A 19178-nucleotide genomic window follows, 5' to 3' on the forward strand; every position below is an offset into this window, starting at 1 on the left:
AAGCTTTCCAAAGTGACCACGGACTCGTTGGGGTTTTTTGCCCCCTTCAGTGTTGGAGTTCATGAGCTGCTCAGGACCGGACACTCTGGAGATGCCGATCATTCGCCCTGCTCACTGCTCCCAGCTCCGCAGGGTCTCATCTCAGGGTTCCTTATATCTCAAGCTCAAATGCCCTTGTCCAGTATTCCCTTCTTGTCTTGCAGGCAGTAAGGGTGAGGGCATGCTGGCTTCCCTCGGGAATGAACAAAACTCAAGTGTCAGCATTTGAAAGCAAATTAACAATGGACACTTTTCAACCTTGCTAAACAGCTTAGCAGTGCTGCAAAGGGCTGAGGTTGGAGGCAGCCCGGCTCTCTCTGCCCTAGCCCCATGCTAGCTTTTGGGGGCAGCAGGGAAAACAGACAGGGCTGTCTCCCGGATAACAGCACATTCACACTGTTGCTGCTGCAGTCAGACACAGTTTGCCAAGGCATGTGGTCAAAATGGAGTGAAGGGAAGTTTAAACATTAAAACAAAACACAAAAGACAAAAAAAGGTGCTTTCAAATGAGGGGAGGAACAGAAAAGAGAAATGGAGGAAGGTCAATTAGCACTGGCAGAAACGAGGGATAGGAATGAAAAGGAAAGGTCCAGGCTTTTGTGCTGGGAACAAGGGAGCAGGCCAGACACCCACTCATGCTAACGGCTGCCGCCATTAACCTTTGGAGCTCGCTCTTTCAAAGCCTTCTTGTTGGTAACCAGGTAAGCAGCTTTCAATAAACACACTGGCACCGGCCTGCCTGCCCTAGCCCTGGTTATAGGGGCAGGGTGGGTAAACTGCTTCTCCATGGGGCATGGGGTGGGCTCAGCACCCCTGCAGCACTGCCGGGGGCCAGGCTGGGGGAATCTCGGACTCTGTCAGCTCAGAGCCAGGATTTACCGGCTGCCTACTCCCAGGGATAAGGTGCAAGAAAGCTCTGTTCCTGATGTGCTTGTACTTGCTATCAGCTTCCCTGTGCTGGCTGTCGTGGCTCCTGTCCCCTCCAGGCCTGCAGCTGTGCCACCCCATTTCCCATCAGAAAAGGGTGAAAACCCTCTTCTCTAAGCTTCACCTCTCCCACTAAAGAGACAAGGAGCCTGGGCCCACAGTGGGCAGAACTGGAGCTGGACCACTACAGGCATATAATAGAATCCCAGGCTGGTTTGGGTTGGAAGGGACCTTAAAGCTCATCCAGTTCCAACCCCTGCCACAGAAAGGGACACCTTCCACTAGAGCAGGTTGCTCCAAGCCCCTGTGTCCAACCTGGCCTTGAACACTGCCAGGGATGGGGCAGCCACAGCTTCTCTGGGCACCCCGTGCCAGCGCCTCAGCACCCTCACAGGGAAGAGCTTCTGCCTAAGAGCTCATCTCAGTCTCCCCACTGGCAGGTTAAAGCCATTCCCCTACTCCTGTCCCTACACTCCCGTTAGATCCCTCCCCACCTCTGCCTGACCCCAGTCAAAGGCACACTTCGCCACCGTTTTGGGGGGTTTTAATGTTTCTTTACCAAGAGGTAAGAAGCACCATTTCCCCCACCTCGGGTCCGCCTGCTGGGCCAAGCCTCTTGGTATTTGCTGATCAAGAGCTGAACCCGTTCTGTTATCACCCCTCAGCTCCCAGCTACAGGCAGCCGCGGCTCTGTACCCCCGGCTCCCTCCGCCGTCCCGGCCCAGCTGCGCCGCGCTGCCCACTGGGCCTCGCAGGGGCTGCCGGGAGCTGTAGTCTGCGGGCGGTGGCGCTGCGCTGAAGGTAGCACCGTGGCTGCGCGGGGCCATGGCCGCCCGCTCCGTGCGGCGGCTCGGCAGCGGGCTCTCGTTCGGCGGCGTGGCGCGGCGGGGCAGGTACGTGCGGCGGTGCGAGTGCGGGAGCGGCCGCGGCGTTGAATCCTCCGTGCCCGCGGTGCGAGACGTGGCAGCCCCGGGCCCGACGAGGCGCCGCAGCGGGGCCGGGGCCGGAGCGCCCGGCGGGTGTGGGACGGCGCCGGGAGGGCCCCATACCCCCAGAGAGCTTCGGTTTCCCCTCACCAGGGACACGCTGCCCACCGTCAGAAGGCCCGGGACAAAAACAGGTTCGCAATAATCAATCCCTTTCCTGGAAAAGTGTCATTTTGAGGAGGAATTAATCGTAATTCCTAGCGAGGAGGCGTTTCCGTGGTCAGTGAGCTGCGGTGTGAGGTGGTTTCTTGCCGTTACACGTATCCACGAGTGATCTCTGCATCTCTTCCTGCCTGTCTGAACCATTTATTCATGAATTACATGTTGCATGTGCTCCTCGGGTTTCATCCTCTGTAGTGATGTAGCACCTGTGCTCTCAGCGTGCTCTGCGTGGATGAAGGAAGAGGATACGTTTAACTGGGTCAGTATTTAGACAGATAAAACAGTGTCCTGTCTTATCTCTGGACATGATGGGATATGGCTTATAAAAGGGAAATCCATAACAGGTGCTTTGGTTATTGGAGTAAAATGTGGTCAAGAGAAAAGTTTATTCTATGTTAGTTTATTCTAGAGGGGGTTTTTCCTTGGAAAAAAAAAAATTAAAAGACCATTTAAATGCAATAAAATAATTCCGCAGCATGTAATAAAAGCAGCTGTGTTTGCAACTAGATGTAAAGATGCAAGGTGAAAGTCATTCCTATTTTATATGCTCATGTATATGTGAAAACTGTTATGTTCACAGTGTGCACCAAGCTTGAAGTAGATGGCTTGGATGGGAGCTGATACACAGAGGGTTGCTTGTCCAGCCTGGAGAAGAAAGGGCTCCGGGGAACCTTAGATCAGTTCCCAGTGCCTAAAGGGGCTACAAGAAACCTGGAGAGGGGCTTTGGACAGGGGCCTGTAGGGACAGGCCAAGGGGAATGGCTTTAACCTGCCAGAGGGGAGACTGAGATGAGCTCTTAGGCAGAAGCTCTTCCCTGTGAGGATGCTGAGGCGCTGGCACAGGGTGCCCAGAGAAGCTGTGGCTGCCCCATCCCTGGCAGTGTTCAAGGCCAGGTTGGTCACATGGGCTTGGAGGAGCCTGCTCTAGTGGAAGGTGTCCCTTTCTGTGGCAGGGAACTGGAGGAGCTTTAAAGTCCCTTCCAACCCAAACCAGTCTGAGAGTCTGTGATTCTATAAACTCACTGCAGTCGGGAGCCTGCTGCCTAGTTTAACTCTGCCCTGTGTTAAGGTGCAGTTGTGTTCTCCAGTTCCATGGGAGAGGAATCCACATAGAATTAATCTCTGATGTCACTTCTGATGAAACAGAGCACAGTAATTGGGGTAGTTAGGAGACTTCCTGCCAAAGCAAGCTCATGGAGTTAAACCACTGCTAATGCAGATGTTTCTGTGTGCCTCTGCGTGCTTTGTCATGGTAATCTGGAAGGAGGAGGGAGTGTTTAAGGAGAGGTGGGGTAGGACCCTTGTGTTCAGAGGGAACAGTGACAGTCTTGGAACGTTTCACCATCGTGCCTATGCTCCAAAAATAGGTAATACTGTTCTGACCACAGAGGGGTGTTCTCATCGTTTAAATGCTGATCTTTAAGGACAGTTGGCTTAAACCATGTGGCTACAGTCAACTTGTCTGCTACATCTATCTGTCTGGCTTTCTGTGACATCACTTTGTGAATCTTTGTGTATCACCAGCTTACTTGTATAATCCCTTCACATGCACTGGGACTTCCATGTGTCTGTCACTTTAGGATGTGTCAACTTCCTCCAGGGGGATTTCTGCCTATTTTTAGGGTGGCTGTGATCAAGACTGTGTTTTGAAGATGGAGCACAGTGCAGTGGACAGACTATAAATAGCACTTCCCCATTTTAGTGGGAAGGAAGATGTAAATTGAGTGGCATTTTCAATTCTACATAATAAGAATTCCCTTTGGAGGCAGTCTGTGGTTCTTGCGTCCTGCTCACAACTTTTAAGGCAGCTCATCTGAGCAGCACATGATGCATGGGGCATGTCACTGCATGGGGGAGTGCTCTGTGGCCCGGTTTCAGGAGCTGGAGAAAGGAGTCCATGCAGGCAACTCTCTGCTTCACGTAGGCATGTCCCTGCAGCTGAGGCACCAGCTCATTCCTGCCCCTCTCCTCCTACACACCAAAATACACCCGTTGGAGTAGTGTAAATCACTTGCAGAGGGAAGTGACTCACCTTTGCTTCGTGGATGCAAGAGTTAACTCATTTGTGTAGCTTTTTTAAGGCATGAGAGTCTAACCTATGAGGTGCTTGCCAAGGCTGCTTCCTCAGCTGCATTTCAGGTTCCTTGCTTCATCTGTAGCACGGCCAATTTCCGTCCCTGCAGCTCTTTAAGTGAAAGGTAAGATGATAAAGGACAGAGCTTGTAGTTGGTGCTTACCACGGACACACCTTTTATTTTACAGTGGAAGCTTTGCAGTTGTTTAAAGCTTCATGGATTGATTTTGAAGCCTTGGTGAAGGGGGTCCTCTGTCCTTACCTCCAGTTTAGTCTAATTTCTGTAGCTTAGAAAAACTGCTGTGTAAACCAGTCAACACACAAATGTGGCAAGCATCTCAGAAATCATTCGAGATGGGGTCTTGTGCCTTAAACTGATCTCTGCAGCCAGGGGTTATCTTCTGTGTTGGCATTCCTGAAACCCACAACTGCAGTGGCTGGGCAGCTCTTTCAAAAAACCTTGGTGACAGCCCCTCACCTGGTTCTTTAAAGATTAAGTGAGAGGAACTTCTTATTCTAGAGCAAGTGTAGGTAGCAGAAGCACTTTCAGACTCATATTTGGCATGCAGTGTGCTGAAAAGGAACGGTTTGATGTACAGATCGTGGTTTAAGTACTTAATAAAAAAATTCATATGCAAATGCCTTCAGTTGGGTAAAAGGAAGTTTGTCATCAGTGCTGTGAGTATTTAGCAACCTTGTACTAAAGATACAGTGAGGCAACATCTGGGCTGTTAAATTTAGAGTGGTAGGAGGTGCTTGGGCAGGTATAAACCTCTTAAACTGTGCTTTGGTCAAAGAGCCCTGGCTGCCACCCAAAGGGGGCACCTCTTCCCCATATTCTCCTTCCCACATCTCACCAGGCTTCATGTCTGTTTTCTCTTTTGTACTGGCACTTGCGCTCATCTGATCTGTCAGCAGACCTATTCAGGGACACAGACAGAAAAGGCTTTTTGTTTTGTAGGGTTAGTTTTCAGCTGGTTTAACTCCCTGCAGCTTCATTCTGCACAGCTCTGGTACTGGAATAAGGGGAGCAAAACCTGTTCCTTGCAATTGCTGCTGTAAGCTCAGCTTAGCTGGACTGCTGAGCAGCACTTGGGTCTTCTGACCCATTTGATAGACCCAGAAACAACTGCTGGACGCTTCTGTGACATTGTACCTGAGCAATATAAGCCTTGCTGAAAAGTAGGAAAGCTTTTAATGGTGCAGGCCTGGTAATGTGAACTCACTCTATTGATTCTGGGGCCTGAATTAGCATCTCTGGGCAGTGTTGAATTGTGCTGTATAAACACGCAAATTTGAGTCAGTGCCAGTGCAGTGATTTCTGTGCCATGCTTCATTTGACTCGGTAGATGTGCACTTAGTATATGCAAAACCCCTCTATTAAAGGGAATGTTGAAAGCCCTGCTCAGAGGAAGAGCTCAGAAGTTCCCAGAAAAGGAGACACCCTTCCTTGTTAAGTGTATACTGAAGTGTTTCCTGAATGGAGCTGATCTAGAAGGAAGTTGAACTTTCTTCTGCAGACCTCTTCTAGGTCTAGACCTGTATACAGTCATGAGAGGGGAGATGGGCTGAGGCCTTGGCCTCATGCTGGCAAGAAGGGGTCCTGTCTAGGTCCGTTTGTAAAAGTGGGGTAGGAGGGGGAGTGCAAACACTTGGTTTCACTCTGGTAGTGACAGCGTTGTTACTGCAGGTGAAGGACTTTTTGGAAAAGAACAGAATGAAGTGAGAAGTATTTTCACACTGGGTTTGATCATCTTCTGACCTAACCGTTTTCAGCCAGACTTCTATTATCCAGTTTTTGGGAAACCTGTGGGGTTGTTACTGAGGCGGTGTTCATGCAGCCCAGCCCAATTATCCGCCTCTGTAGTGGTTTCATCATCTCATCTGCAAGCTGTGGAGTCAGCTCCTGGGTGAGCTCTACCTGCTGTACCAGCACGACCTCTGACAAGTGTGCTTTTTAGATGAAAAGCATACTTGGAATGAAAAAGTCACTGCAGATAAGGTAGGCTTCAGCACTTGGGGCTTGGGCTTGTTTTGGGTTGTTTTTTTTTGCCTTTGGGACTTCATTGCCAGTAAGATAAAAACAGTTGAAGTGCTTAGAACTGTTGGAGAATATTAGGGACAACTTTCAGTTGGCATGCTCAGTTCCTTTTCCAGAGCTGATGGAGCAGCTGTGAAGGTCCTGGCAGAAGGCTCCAGAATATTTTTGGGACGTACACACCTTGGTCATGTCTCTGACAGTTCTCTTTCGTTTCTTAACTGCAGTCGATGTAAAGCTGGTTCAGTCTAGCGAGTGCTACTTTGCAAGAAGAACTGATTGGCAAAAGCTTCAAACTCTCTTCCTCGTTACTCAATAGGAGAAAAACTGAATACACCAAATACTATGTCTATCTGGGGTTTTCTGCATCACTGTAAAACCAGCTTTATACTGCTCAACTCCTCAAGACTACCTTGCAAAAACTTGCTGAAGTTCGCCATTCGGTACTGATCACCTGTACTGGGGGTCAGCAAAAATGCAACCCACAGCTTGTTTTCATGTGAAAATCAGAGTCGTTGCAAGGTGTGTCAAGGAAGTGTTCAGCCTCTGAGTGACATGAGTGTAAAGTAAAAGAAGTTTTCAAAACATCTCTTTGTGTTTCTGTGCTGGTTGTCTGTATTTCCTGAGAGGAGCTAAGATTTTATCTAGAACCTGTGTACCTTTAAGAGCTGCTTTTAGTAAAAACACTAAACTCAAATTCTTTTTGAGCCTGTTGTTACTTAACTTCCCTTCTTTGTCATTAGTTTGTGTTTCAGGGGGTCCCCCCGTGGTTTCAGCACTGCAGCTCAGCAGAGAAGTACAGGAGATGAGTGTGGCCCAGAAGATCCCCATGATGAGCCGAAGCATCCGCTTTCTGACTGTGCCATAAAACACAAAGCCATCAAATTGGAAGAACAAGTCCAAGATTTAACTGTGAGTATGCTGCTGGTGGCATCATCTCTTTCATTCAGCCTCCATGACTTGGTCTGTCTTTCACACCCAGCTTTGTCTGTAGTACCTATAGCACATACACAACATCACTGTGCTGTGGCAGACTTCAAAGCAGCTGTGCTTTAAGTGTGAGAGGTTGCACTGTGGAAGTACAGTCTGCCTTCCCCAGAAACACCATCTGTCAGTGGTACCTAGGAGCAAGACACTGACAGTATGATCTTGACAGGCAAAACTGTATGTTGGAGATGGTCTGGTCAATTCTTTCACAGCATTGTACAGAGGGAATGGCAGTAGCTTTGTCCCAATTAGCATCACATATTGTGTTGCACCAGATCTGGATTTTCTGAGAAGGAAAAGTCCTCTATAGTGACAGTGGTGTATTGGAAATGGTGGGGATCATGTTATAGGGACTTTGAAGAACAGGTGTGACAAAGGAGAGGATTAAATACCAGAGCACCAGGCAATTCTGGAGATAATCACCCTGAGAATACTACTGCACCAAGTGATAAATCAGCCGTTTGTGGAGCTGTTGCTGAGACCACCAGTGCCTGCTAGAGGAGGGAGTGTCTCAGTAGTTGCAGTGAGTCACGCAAAAAGCAGCAGCCTGACACTGTGATGTTCAGTTGAGCTGCACCCCAAATGCTTCTGGCCTTCACCTGGGTCTTTTGAGGGAGTTGCATTTGTGCTGATGAATCACGAGAGGGACTTGGGTTTGCATGTCATGAAAACGAGGAGCCCAGCCCAACCTTCTGATGTGAAGCGGGCTCTATTTAAAGCTTAAGAGATTGCCAGCTGTCAGGAAGTGGGTTTTATCTCTTTGTTTGATGTCTCCCCTTGTGATGGTGGTTACAGGAGCGATACCGGAAAGCTTTGGCAGATTCTGAGAATGTCCGGAGGAGAACACAGAAGTTTGTGGAAGATGCCAAGCTCTTTGGTAAGTGAGAGGAGGCAGAGCTGTGCTTGCTGCAGTATCCTGCCTGTCTGAGTATAAAGTGCTGATCAGCAGTGTTTCTCTCCCCCTGTTCTGCACTCAGTCATTGTAAAGTCTGGCATGATATTTGGCCTGGACTCTTGGTGTCTGGGCTTGCTCACCGTGTTTTTCTGTGTGTCCAGCAGTGTCCTGTCAGGGTTACCTCAGTGACTCTTCTGTGATTTTTTTAATTCTTTTTTTATTTGATTTTTTTAAATAAAATAGGCCCAGTGCAGTCGAGTGCAGTTCTGACTTGGTTGAAATTACAGGCTTTTCTACATGCTGAGAATTGGCTCTGGCAAGGGTGTATGACATACTCTTAGCTGTGTTATCAGGTCATGATCTCCTTTACCATATTAACAGCTTCTTCCTTCTGCTCTAGCTTTTAGGAGGTAGATCCTGCCTGGGACAAAGGTTGCAAATTCCTAGATCAGATGTTCCTTAAAACTTCCATAAGAAATATTTTAGCATTAGTGAAGATAACTGGATTCGTAGCTTTAGCAACATAAATGATTCTATGGGATAGTTGGTAATCAGTCTCCTTCTGTCTGCTCCTTTGTTGCTTTTCCTTCATGCTTCTTTGTTCTGTGCATATTTAAACATGTAGGTACAACTATAGACAGAACCTAACTATTGTTTCTCTTTCTCTGTTTTCCTAATGTGTCTTCTCCAGTAAGTTAGTTACAGCATCTATACAACAGAGGGAGGCTGGTTTTCCTGACATTTCTGCACTGTGTTCTGCACCACTTCTGCTGATGTATACGATCTAACCCCTTTTTTCTAATGAAAGAGACTGCATGACTTTTGATGACCAACCCAAGGACCATTCTGTCCAGCCTTCCACAGTGGTTTTAACTTATGAATAAAATTGTGGTTGTACTTTTGAATGGTCATATATTTTTTTTACTTCCCCCCATTGTATTTGTTTCTCATGTGCATGGGCATTTGTGTGAGTTGCTTGGCAAAACATTTGTCTGTGGGACCTTATGAGAGGGTGTGGAACAGTGTCCTAAATGACAAGTCTTAATTGCTAGAGCTTCTTGGAGTGAAATACTAATGCTCTGCTTTGTCAGGTATACTATATATGTGTATGTGTATTTATGGATGTACCTTTCCTGCACACACCTTGATCTGGGGAGTCTTGATAACTACCCATGTAATGCTAAAGCTTTGGCTACAGGGTACAGAAGACACTCTGCTCTTGCTGAAGTAGCAGTTCAATTAGCAGCTTTAAAGGGGCTTTCAAACCTCTGTGACTTTGTGCCTGTCATCAGTGCTGTAGCTCTATGTTCTACACTTCGTTTACTTCTTGCTTTTTTGTGCCTGTAGGGATCCAGAGTTTCTGCAGAGACCTTGTGGAGGTAGCAGATATCTTGGAGAAGACCACTGAGAGCGCTGCAGAAGAAGCAGAGCCTAGTAATCCAAACCCAACCCTGAAGAAAATCTATGAAGGTCTCTCTCTCATAGAGGCCAAATTGCAAAGTGTATTTGCCAAACATGGCCTTCAGAAGATGAACCCTGTTGGTGGCAAATATGATCCGTATGACCATGAAATAGTCTGCCATGTGCCAGCGGAGGGCATGCAGCCGGGCACAATAGCACTGGTGACTCAGGATGGGTATAAACTCCATGGTCGCACCATCAGACACGCGCTCGTCGGTGTGGCAGTAGAGTCACAGGAATGATGTGGGCTTGCCCACTAGCATCTGGGACATTGCTGGGCTGAGGACCCCTCAGCACTCAGTCACAACTGCAGCTGCATGTCTTTACTTATTTATTAAGCTAGGTTTGTATTGTATGTTGGCTTCTTTATAATGTGTGCAGTCATTTTGGCATTCATTCTAAGGTACTTGTATATTTAATAATCCTTTTTGGAGTATGTGGAGTAAGTAGTGCTAGGAGTCCTGCTATTTGTCAGAAACATGGCACTGTATCCCCTTTCTCCATTGCTCATTTCTCCATTAAGATTAAGCCTTGTATGGGGAAGAGGGGAGGTACGGGAGAGAAAGGGAATTCTCTGAGAGCTAAGGAATCTTGTCTCCTGGCTCCATCTCTGAGACAGATTCCTGCAGTGGCCTTCAGGAAAGTCACTCTTTTGCCTCAGTTTCCATATTCTGTATTAAGGGACTATAATAATACTTACTGACCTACCTCACAGGGATGTGGTGAGGCTTTTTCTTTGCTAAGCACTCAGAAGAGAAAAAGCCCAAAGAGCTGAGTATTATTATCAGACTGTTTTGGTGTCTTCCCTTGTCCCCAGACCCCTCAGGTGGGGATGAAGATCATCACTCGAAATGACATTTAGGGGCAATTTTTTTTTATTTGCCATTCAACTTCAGGAAAAGAATCCTGAATTAATGAAATCTCTCTTGTACTACAGTTGAATAGGGGTGAGGTTTTGAGGAGAATTTGGTTGTTAGGTCAGAATAACATGTTAATATTTGTTCTCCAGGAAAAATTTCAGCTTACCTCCTTGTTCCTAAAGGTAAAACAAGGGGTAGCGGTTCTTGGGGGAGCCAGAAAACTGGTCTCAAATCTCTTTTTCTCCAACCAAAACCTGTATTTTAGAGGAGAGTGATTTCTCTTCCTTGATGGGTATTTGTGCAGCGCTGAAGCATGATAAACTATATGCTCTTTGTTGCAGCTGCTGGCAAAATGGAGATGTGCCCTCAAGCAGGAAATCTGGACTGTTTTCTTTTCTCAGCTCTCCAATAATGGTACTCAGATAACACCAACTTCCAGTTCACGTTCAGACTCTACCTTTGTGGGCCCGCAGTAAATGTTAAACCTTTGGGGTTTTGATGCAAGAAGAGAAATATTTTCTGCTAAAAATCTGAAGTGCCCTTGAACCAATTTTAGCAGTGGTGACAAGAAAGCAAGAGAAGCAGAAGGCTGAGGAAGTGAAAGTTGACCTCAAGCCGTCTTCTTAGTTGCAGGCATGTTGTTGTCACAGCATGGCATATGTATTTCCCAGTGGTCCTTTTGCCTGGGAGCCCATTTATCTCAGCTGAACAGATGCAGTCATTGAGTAAGATCAGAATTTAACCCTTTACAGAGAAGCAAGCAGCATAATGACAGAAGAGTTTTATAAAACCAGTCTGTGGTCTGCACAACACAAAGCCAAGGCAGGAATGGTTGCTTTCAGGTTGATCCTCACTGATTCATTAATCCCTGCCTTTTTATTTGCTGGAATTGGATCCATGGCCTGACAGTTATTTGACATCCACTTCCAAAAGCTCTTTATTTTGGATCCCATCACTGGCTTGGAAGGAAGCTTATTCTTCTCCCATTCCTTTGCAGTCTTCAGTTGCATAATCCTTTTGTGGTGGACTTCAAGATTACCGCAGCCTTCACTTAGCAGCTATCGACAGTCTCAGCTGGGGAGACACTGTGCAGTTGATGACTGTCATTCCAGAAATTTAAGGAAGATGCATGTTTTTAATATGCTCCATGCAAGCTGCTTTGGTGACAGCTCTATGTGGGTGACTCTGTAGCAGGTATATTTGAAGTGCAGTTTTCTGCAGCTGAGTAGTTAGGTTTTCAGACAGGTACTTGTGATTGCAACCCTGAAACAGTGCTTCATGGCAGCATTAGGTCATTTTGGACTGACCTCTTGTTCAGTGCTCCTGTTGTAATGTGTTGTTGGAAATCTCAGAGATATGCAGGACTTCCTGTTCATTGTTTTGCTGGTCTGCGTGCTGACTGGGCCACCAGGTTATGCTGTTACCCAAGACAGAGAACAGGTAAAATACGAGACGTGGCAATGCAAGTCTTGCTGTTCTGCCTCAAGACTGTCTGCAGCCTGTTTGAGGAAACTGTCTTCAGCTGAAAGGAGCGCTGGTTCTCTGCTGCTTCTTCAGCCTCTGCTGCATCAGCTGAGTCTTTTTTGCAATATGAGGGGAGAGCTGGTTATGAAAACTTAACTTTGAATGTGAAACTTTCTGTCTAAGGAACTAAACAAAAGCAAAGGCATTTTATACAACAGGTAGTTTTCTGTTGTAGCAAGGCCGCAGCTTACCTGAGCCAAATTTAAAAGTCCTGTGTGACCAGAAGTGACAGGATCCAAATCCTCTTTAAATGGACCCACAGAGCCACTTGACTGTGAAAAGTATTCTGTGGCTGCTTGGTCCACCTTCAGACTATTTGCCAACCTTCCTGCCTCCTCAGCTTGTATTCACCCATTTTTGCCTTAAAGAAATATCCTTAAATGCACTCCAAACCTTCTGTCTGTACTAAGAGGTTATTGATTCAGCTTGTGTGTGTGGGATCTAGTTTCACTGAGGCACTGTTGTGTGGCTAGAACAGGAATCTGAGGGATCCAGTTCCTGTGCAGTCTTTCGCACCTTCCTGCAGGCCCTGTTTAATTTGGGGCAAGTTATTTTCCCTGTTTTTTTTCAATCTATGAAACTTCTCCAGGATCTTACCAGGCTTTTATGCTGATTACTGTAAGATGTACCCATTGTTTAGAGACTTTTACAGATGTTACCAAAGAGATAAATACTGTAGCTATTTGTCCTCGTTTCTGCCTCCTTTGAATGTTGAAGTAAAAATGAAATAACTAAACCTGGATTCCATTGCAGAATCCAGATTTCCGAGGCAAAACTTGATTCACTTGCCTTTCAAGCACACTTATGATCTCTTTTCTCGTGGATGAGATTGCATACAGGTGGATTGAGTTTCTCTGCTGTAGGTGCTTGCTCTGTAGGTCTGCCCTGTTTAACGTGTAAAGCTTGCACACTCAGCACAGCGGGGCAGCATCCCCACTGCTGCGGTTCCATTGCACTCTGCAGAGTTACACCAGAGAGGAGACCAACCCATGAGCTTTTTCTCTCCAGTCACTTTATCCAATGACTAGTAAAACAGAGGATTACGTTAGCAGGGTCAGGATAGAGGAGAGGAAGAGGACATATCTCTTAGTCACTTCCACTCCATTTGCACAGCCACAGACTGGAGAGCTGGGAATGCAGACAGCTAGGTGAGACGTGCAGGCGATGTTGGTACACGGACCTGCATTTCTGCTCTCGAGAGGTGGCAGCCCCACCAACAATGTAAGCATTTGCCTTGTTCTGTGACCTTGCTGCACCTATCGGTGGGATGTATTTGAGTTGAGCTCCTGGATGAGTCTCCAGCTGTGCTGTCTCATGAGCGCAGCATCATCTGAACTCTGACCAGGAGCAGTGTAGAATGTGAATGTTGCTTTGTGAACCTTAAATTCTCAGTGCTTCATCCGCAGAGCTGCTGTTGGGAGACAGCTGTGATAGATCAATAGCTATTAGCAGTCCTTTACGTTTTAAAAAACCCTGTATTTAAGTTTTATATTGTGAATATTGTAGTATTTTTTTATTTTCAAACTTGAGATGCTCTGATGTTACTTGCAAAGGCAAATGAACAAAGCGTTGCTAATCTCCAAAAACCTAGGTTCTTCTAGTTGCTGGGAAGCCTGTATATATTGTGGTGTTTTGTGTTTCTGTGCTTTCCTTACCCAAAGGTTCTGGCTCTATGAAAGACAAAGACTGAAGTGCGGGAGTGGAGCAAGTAACTGACAACAACATTTGAGTTAATGTTGGAAAGGGCTGATTTCCTTTAGATGTCCAGATACTGTCCATTTGCTAATAAAAAAGCATTGTAGTTGCTTGTTCTTCCTTTTTTTCCCTGCCCCAGACTGCTGCTTGTTCCGATTGGGCAGGACTACAGATGAGAGATTTGTTGCTCTTCTGATCTGATGGTCCAAACTAAGGGCCTTTGGCCATGTTGAATGTTTTACTAGCAATGCTTTAGGCGGACTCCCAAAAGTGCATCTGGATGTGTGTGTGCCATAGGTGAGTTGTTGGGTGAGTCGTCAGGGATTTCTGCACTGATCAACAGTGCAGGTGTGATGTTCCCTGGTTCTTCTGTGCCTGCTTCTCTGTCTGTTCTGAGCAAGTCCTCTGGTGAACCATCATGTAGGGAAATGCTGTCTGCCAGCCTTTGTTGGCAGCTCATTCTGCAGAACTCTGCTAGCAGGCAAACTCTTGATGTCTGGTTTTGCCCTTCTGTTCTCTCACAGCTTTGCTTTGTTGTGGTTTGGGTGTTCTGTGTGTGATGTGCCGTAGCAGATGTGCTGTAGGGCCTGAGTGCCATTCAGGATGGCTCAGTACACGGCCTGTATTAACGCTTGGGATATCCGCGGGTGAGTTGTGATTTCAGGGATTTGTTGGAGAGAAGAACAAGCTTTCTCTGTAGGGGTGTGATTGCAGCACATCTCATTCTCTGCAAAAATAGCCGGGCCTCCCTTCCTAGTTTTGCCTTAGTCTCACTGGTGCTGATAGGTTTTGATAGGCCTTGCTTGCCTTGTCCTCCTGAAACTTGGAATGCCCCTGTGTACTGCTCACTGGAAACAGCCTTTGCAAAAGACCATTTACAAGCGGACTTTATGGGAGAAGAGCTGTATTTCAGTGCCGGCAGGGTCCCCTTATGATTGCAGAGGTTATATCCCATTGCAGGGGCTCTTCCTTGTGCGTGAGATGTGTGGGCACTGCTCCATCCTCACTAACCAAACTAGACCAGGAAGCAGTACTGCCTGCTGCTGTGTTAGTTAATTTCTGGCTCTGCTGGTTTTTCTCCACGGCAACAGTGAGAGTTGGGAGTTCTCAAACCACAGCCATCTGCAGAAAAGCGTTGGAGCTTGTGAGCAAAGGGAAGAGCATTTTGCTTCTGGCACAGTATTGCAGAGCACCTGCAAGCAAGGGCACAGTCTGCCATGAGAGGGAGGTGATGGGGAGCGGTGCTGACCCGCACACTTGGAGCCAGATTTCTCATCGCCCACAGCCGAGGTTAAATCAGGCTGGTTAAGTAAGAGCTTGTTAAAACCAGAGGCGTGCTGTGCAGATACTTGTGTGCTGTACTTTAAGCTGCTTTGGGAATGTCTTCTCTCCATCCTGGTGGGTTCATACTGCCCGTTGTAAGGCCTTGGGTGAGCTGAGCAACAGGAGTTTTTGTCTGTCGTCCGTCGTCGTCCCCCCCGCCCCCAAAATGTTCATGCCTGTGTTTCTGGGTTGTGTGTGCTCCCCCATGGTGGGACTCAGAAGCAGATCCTGGCTCGGGGGAAGGAGGGAGCCTGAGCTTGTGTTGAGTTTCTCGTGAAACAAAGTTCAAATGATGATTCTCAAACTAGATTGTGTCACTTGGTCTGGAGCCGGTGCTGGGCTACAGCAGGCTCCAGGTCTACAATTACATGTCCTACCTGTCCTAGAGTTTCTGCTCAGTCTTTGCTACCCTTTGTAATTTGAGCAGCAGCAGGCTCCCAGATGGGATTCCCATGGCACCTTGTTTTGCCCAGGGCAGAAAGTACAAGCAAAAGCTTGAAATACGCTTGGTGATGTGCAAGCCATGCAGGACCCAGCCTGCTCCCCTCAGCTGGGTACCGAGTACCATGTGCCATCATTGCCCATGTGCAGACCGAGCACACTAAATGCTGGGAGAGCTCCTGGTTCTGTGTCCTTGGTTCACCCGTGGGTTAATAGCGAGTGTGATGCTGCTGAGGGTCTGGTGGCAGCACAGCCAGTGTGTGAGGGACAGAGGGCACCGAGGATCCCGGCTGTGGCTGTGCCGAGGGTTGTTCCTGTGCTACACCCAGCGCTTTCGGGTCTCCTCCCACTCTCCTGGTCGCTCTGGGGATAGCTGCTGGAGGTCAGTTATTACAAGGGCTGTTGTTACACAGGGGCTGTACGCGCCCGGCGCTGCCCTGCAGCAGAGCACGGCCGCTGCATCTCCTCGCCCCGCTGCCGGCAGCCCCGCGGGCTCCAGGTCCCCATTGCCCGGGCACGCCCGCTCCTGCCCGCCGGCAGCCGGGGCGGGGCGCGGCGGGGGCCGGGCTGCGGCAGGGGGCGGACCGAGCCGTGTCGGGTCGTGCCGGGCGGGCGCTGCCGGGCCCCGCCCTCCGCGCCATGGCCCCGCCGCCCGCCGCGCTGCTCCTGCCGGCCCTGGCCGCGCTCCTGGCCGCGCCCGCCGCCGCCCGCGCCCCGCCGCGCAGCATCGGTAAGAGCAGAGAGGGGGGGTACGGAGAGGGGAGGGCCCCCATCGCGGTACCGGCAGCGCCCGGCCTCCTCCCTGCCTGCATCCGCGGCGCGCTGCCGCCATGCATCCCCACGGGGAGCCGGGCGGCAGCAGAGCTCTGACCCCGCCGCCCCTCTCCGCCGGCAGCCGTGGTGGGCGCCGGGCTGGGCGGCTCGGCCGTCGCCTACTTCCTGCAGCAGCACTTCGGGCCGCAGGTGCAGCTGGATGTGTACGAGGCGGCGGCGGTGGGCGGGCGGCTGGCGACCCTCACCGTCAACAAGCAGCAGTACGAGAGCAGGGGAGCCTCCATCCACGCGCTCAGCCTCCACATGCAGGACTTCGTCAAGATCCTGGGTGAGCGCTGGCACCCCGACACTTGCATGGCCTCCATCCTCGAGCTTTGGTACCCCGCGGTAGTGGGGAGGTTGGCTTCCAGTGTGCAGTAGTGCTGTCCCTGCGCCCTGGAAGAGAATGGGATGGGGCAACCCAGCAAAGCATCAGGGCAAGGGGTCCTGGTGGGATGAGGGGGGGTTGTTCATAAGCTCCCCCCCGTTTGCCCCACTAGCAGGAGCAGCTCCATGGGATGCCCCGCCATACAGGGTCTGGCTGGGGTCCCACTGCCCCAGGGTCTCACACTCCCTGATACTTCTCCAAGAGCATCTTTGCCCATAGCCCCACCATGGCGGTGTTCGGTGCTGGCCTTTCTGGGGAGCCGGCCAAGCACAGTGGGGCCCCCATGCTCCCTGCAGGCCTCAAGCACCGGCGCGAGGTGGCAGGGAAGAGTGCCATATTCAGCGGGGAGCACTTCGTCCTGGAGGAGACCGACTGGTACCTGCTCAACCTCTTCCGTCTCTGGTGGCACTATGGCATCAGCTTCCTGCGCCTGCAGATGTGGGTGGAGGAGGTGATGGAGAAGTTCATGAGGTAGGAGAGCCCGTGGGGCTGGGGAGGGATGCATGGGGCCTTTCCAAGCACCAAGGACATCATCCTGTCCCCTCCAGGATCTACAAGTACCAGGCGCATGGCTACGCCTTCTCCAGCCTGGAGGAGCTGCTGCGCTCACTGGGGGGTGATGCCTTCATCAACATGACGCAGCGCTCGGTGGCCGAGTCCTTGCTGGAGGTGGGCGTCACGCAGCGCTTCGTGGATGATGTGATCGCAGCCGTGCTGCGCTCCAGCTACGGGCAGTCGGTGCTGGTGCCCGCCTTTGCAGGTGAGACCAGGACCCTGCTCCTCCCCCTGGGACTCCTTCCTTGCGTTCCCTCCATGGGCAGGCTCTTGAGCCTCCCTCCTCTTCCTCTCCCCAGGAGCCATGTCGCTGGCGGGGGCCCAGGGCAGCACTTGGGCAGTGGAAGGAGGCAACAAGCTGGTGTGTTCAGGTCTGCTGAAGCTGACCAAAGCCAGCGTCATTGCGGCCAGGGTAACAGGCGTCTCTCTGCACAGCTCGGGTGAGCCTGGGCACAGGGTCTGCTCTGGGTGCACTGGGGCGGGAGGTCGGTGGTGGCAGCATGGGGATACTGGAGCAAAAAGAGAGCATTGGGAGGCTGGAGAGCATCCTAGTCCTGGTACAGCGTTTGGGTGAGGGCCCAGGGGTCTGTCCATCTCCTCCCATTGTCTGATCCAGTGGGAGCCCTGCAGTATAGACCTCGGCCCAGAGGTTCCGCTCTCTCCATCCTGAGGTCCCTCAGGTCAATTCTCTGGCACCATTCTTGTTGCACGCTCCCCCATTCAGCACAGCAGAAGGGCTGGGTCCCTGGGGTTTGGGAGTGCACTGTGCTGCCCCAGTCCTGCTTGCCCTACTGGGTTGGGCTTCTCTGGACACTTATCCCACAGACTTGATAAAATCTTCCTTATGCTGCCCTAAAGCATCAGCAGCTCATCCCTAACCATCAAATGCTATGGTCCAGCACTGGTGTGTACTGGAAAACTGGGGGATGGAGGCCACACTAGAAAAAAGGGGACCAGGGCAATACCGCATGGTGCTCAGGGCTACTCCTAACCATCCACCATCTCTATGCAGAGGGGAGAGCCCTGTACCAGGTGCACTACGAGGGCAGTGAAGGCCAGGGCTCAGCTTTCTACGACATGGTGGTTGTGACGACTCCCCTGCACCCCAGCAGAAGCAACTTCACCTTCGAGAACTTTGAGCCGCCCATCACTGACTTCCCTGGAGCCTTCCAGCCCTCCGTCACCTCCGTGGTGCACGGCTACCTCAACTCCTCCTACTTCGGCTTCCCCGACCCCAAGCTCTTCCCCTTTGCCAGCATCCTCACCACCGACACCCCCGACCTCTTCTTCCACACCATGGACAATATCTGTCCTGTCAACATCTCGGCAGCTTTCCGCCGCAAGCAGCCCCAGGAGGCCGCGGTGTGGCGCGTCCTGTCCGAGCAGCCGCTGGACAAGCAGCAGCTGAAGACCCTCTTCAGGTCCTACTACTCTGTGCAGGTGACGGAGTGGCAGACGTATCCCCGCTATGATGCTGCCAAGTCCCTCCCGCCCATCGTGCTCCATGAAAACCTGTTCTACCTCAGCGGGGTGGAGTGGGTGGCCAGCTCCATGGAGATGATAGCGGTGGCAGCCAAGAACGTGGCCCTGTTGGCTTACAACCGCTGGCATCAGGACCTGGAGAAAATCGACCAGAAGGACTTGATGCACAAGGTGAAGACCGAGCTGTGACACCCAGGGGAGGTGGTGGGCTGGGAGCATCTGCGTGTAATAGTGTGGGGACTATTTATTGCTGTGGGGGCACCAGGGGGTTTGGGGCTGGAGAAGAAGGGACGGGCTGTGCCCCAGGTGACTTGAATATGCATCACATTGAGGAATACAGTCCCTGCCCGGTGTTGCTGTGTGTGCCATCTGCCTCAGTTTCCCTTTTACCACTCCCTAGACTCTACTCAAAAGAAACTTGTGCCTTTTCCTCTGGAAAAGGGTCACTGCATCTGTTTTGGGAAGGGACCTCAGGGGGCTTTCAAGACAAGGTGGCTGGCATTGGCACACATGGGTTCCCCCTGGTGA

The 19178-nt window shown here is 50.2% G+C and overlaps 2 protein-coding genes across 3 annotated transcripts; both read left to right on the forward strand.

The window, feature by feature from the left end:
* Positions 1-1755: 1755 nt before the first annotated feature.
* Positions 1756-13790, forward strand: GRPEL2 (GrpE like 2, mitochondrial). Of its 2 annotated transcripts, XR_013957840.1 has the most exons (5): positions 1756-1859; positions 6970-7138; positions 8009-8090; positions 9456-9912; positions 10771-13790. XR_013957840.1 is itself a non-coding variant. In XM_080627492.1 (4 exons), exons 1-4 carry the CDS (start codon positions 1792-1794, stop codon positions 9809-9811), a joined length of 675 nt encoding a protein of 224 aa, XP_080483618.1. In that variant the 5' UTR covers positions 1756-1791; the 3' UTR covers positions 9812-13789. The 2 variants fall into 2 exon arrangements, 1 of the variants encoding a protein (XP_080483618.1); XM_080627492.1 differs by having other exon boundaries at positions 9456-13789.
* A 183-nt stretch (positions 13791-13973) lies between these two features.
* Positions 13974-18839, forward strand: PCYOX1L (prenylcysteine oxidase 1 like; the record flags this gene model as incomplete). Its single annotated transcript, XM_080627491.1, has 6 exons — positions 13974-16142; positions 16308-16514; positions 16910-17084; positions 17162-17373; positions 17468-17608; positions 18181-18839. Exons 1-6 carry the CDS (start codon positions 16052-16054, stop codon positions 18837-18839), a joined length of 1485 nt encoding a protein of 494 aa, XP_080483617.1. The 5' UTR covers positions 13974-16051.
* Between the last annotated feature and the right edge of the window lie 339 nt (positions 18840-19178).

The sequence above is a fragment of the Psittacula echo genome (assembly GCF_963264785.1).
Source record: "Psittacula echo genome assembly, chromosome: 11".
Lineage (NCBI taxonomy): Eukaryota > Metazoa > Chordata > Aves > Psittaciformes > Psittacidae > Psittacula > Psittacula echo.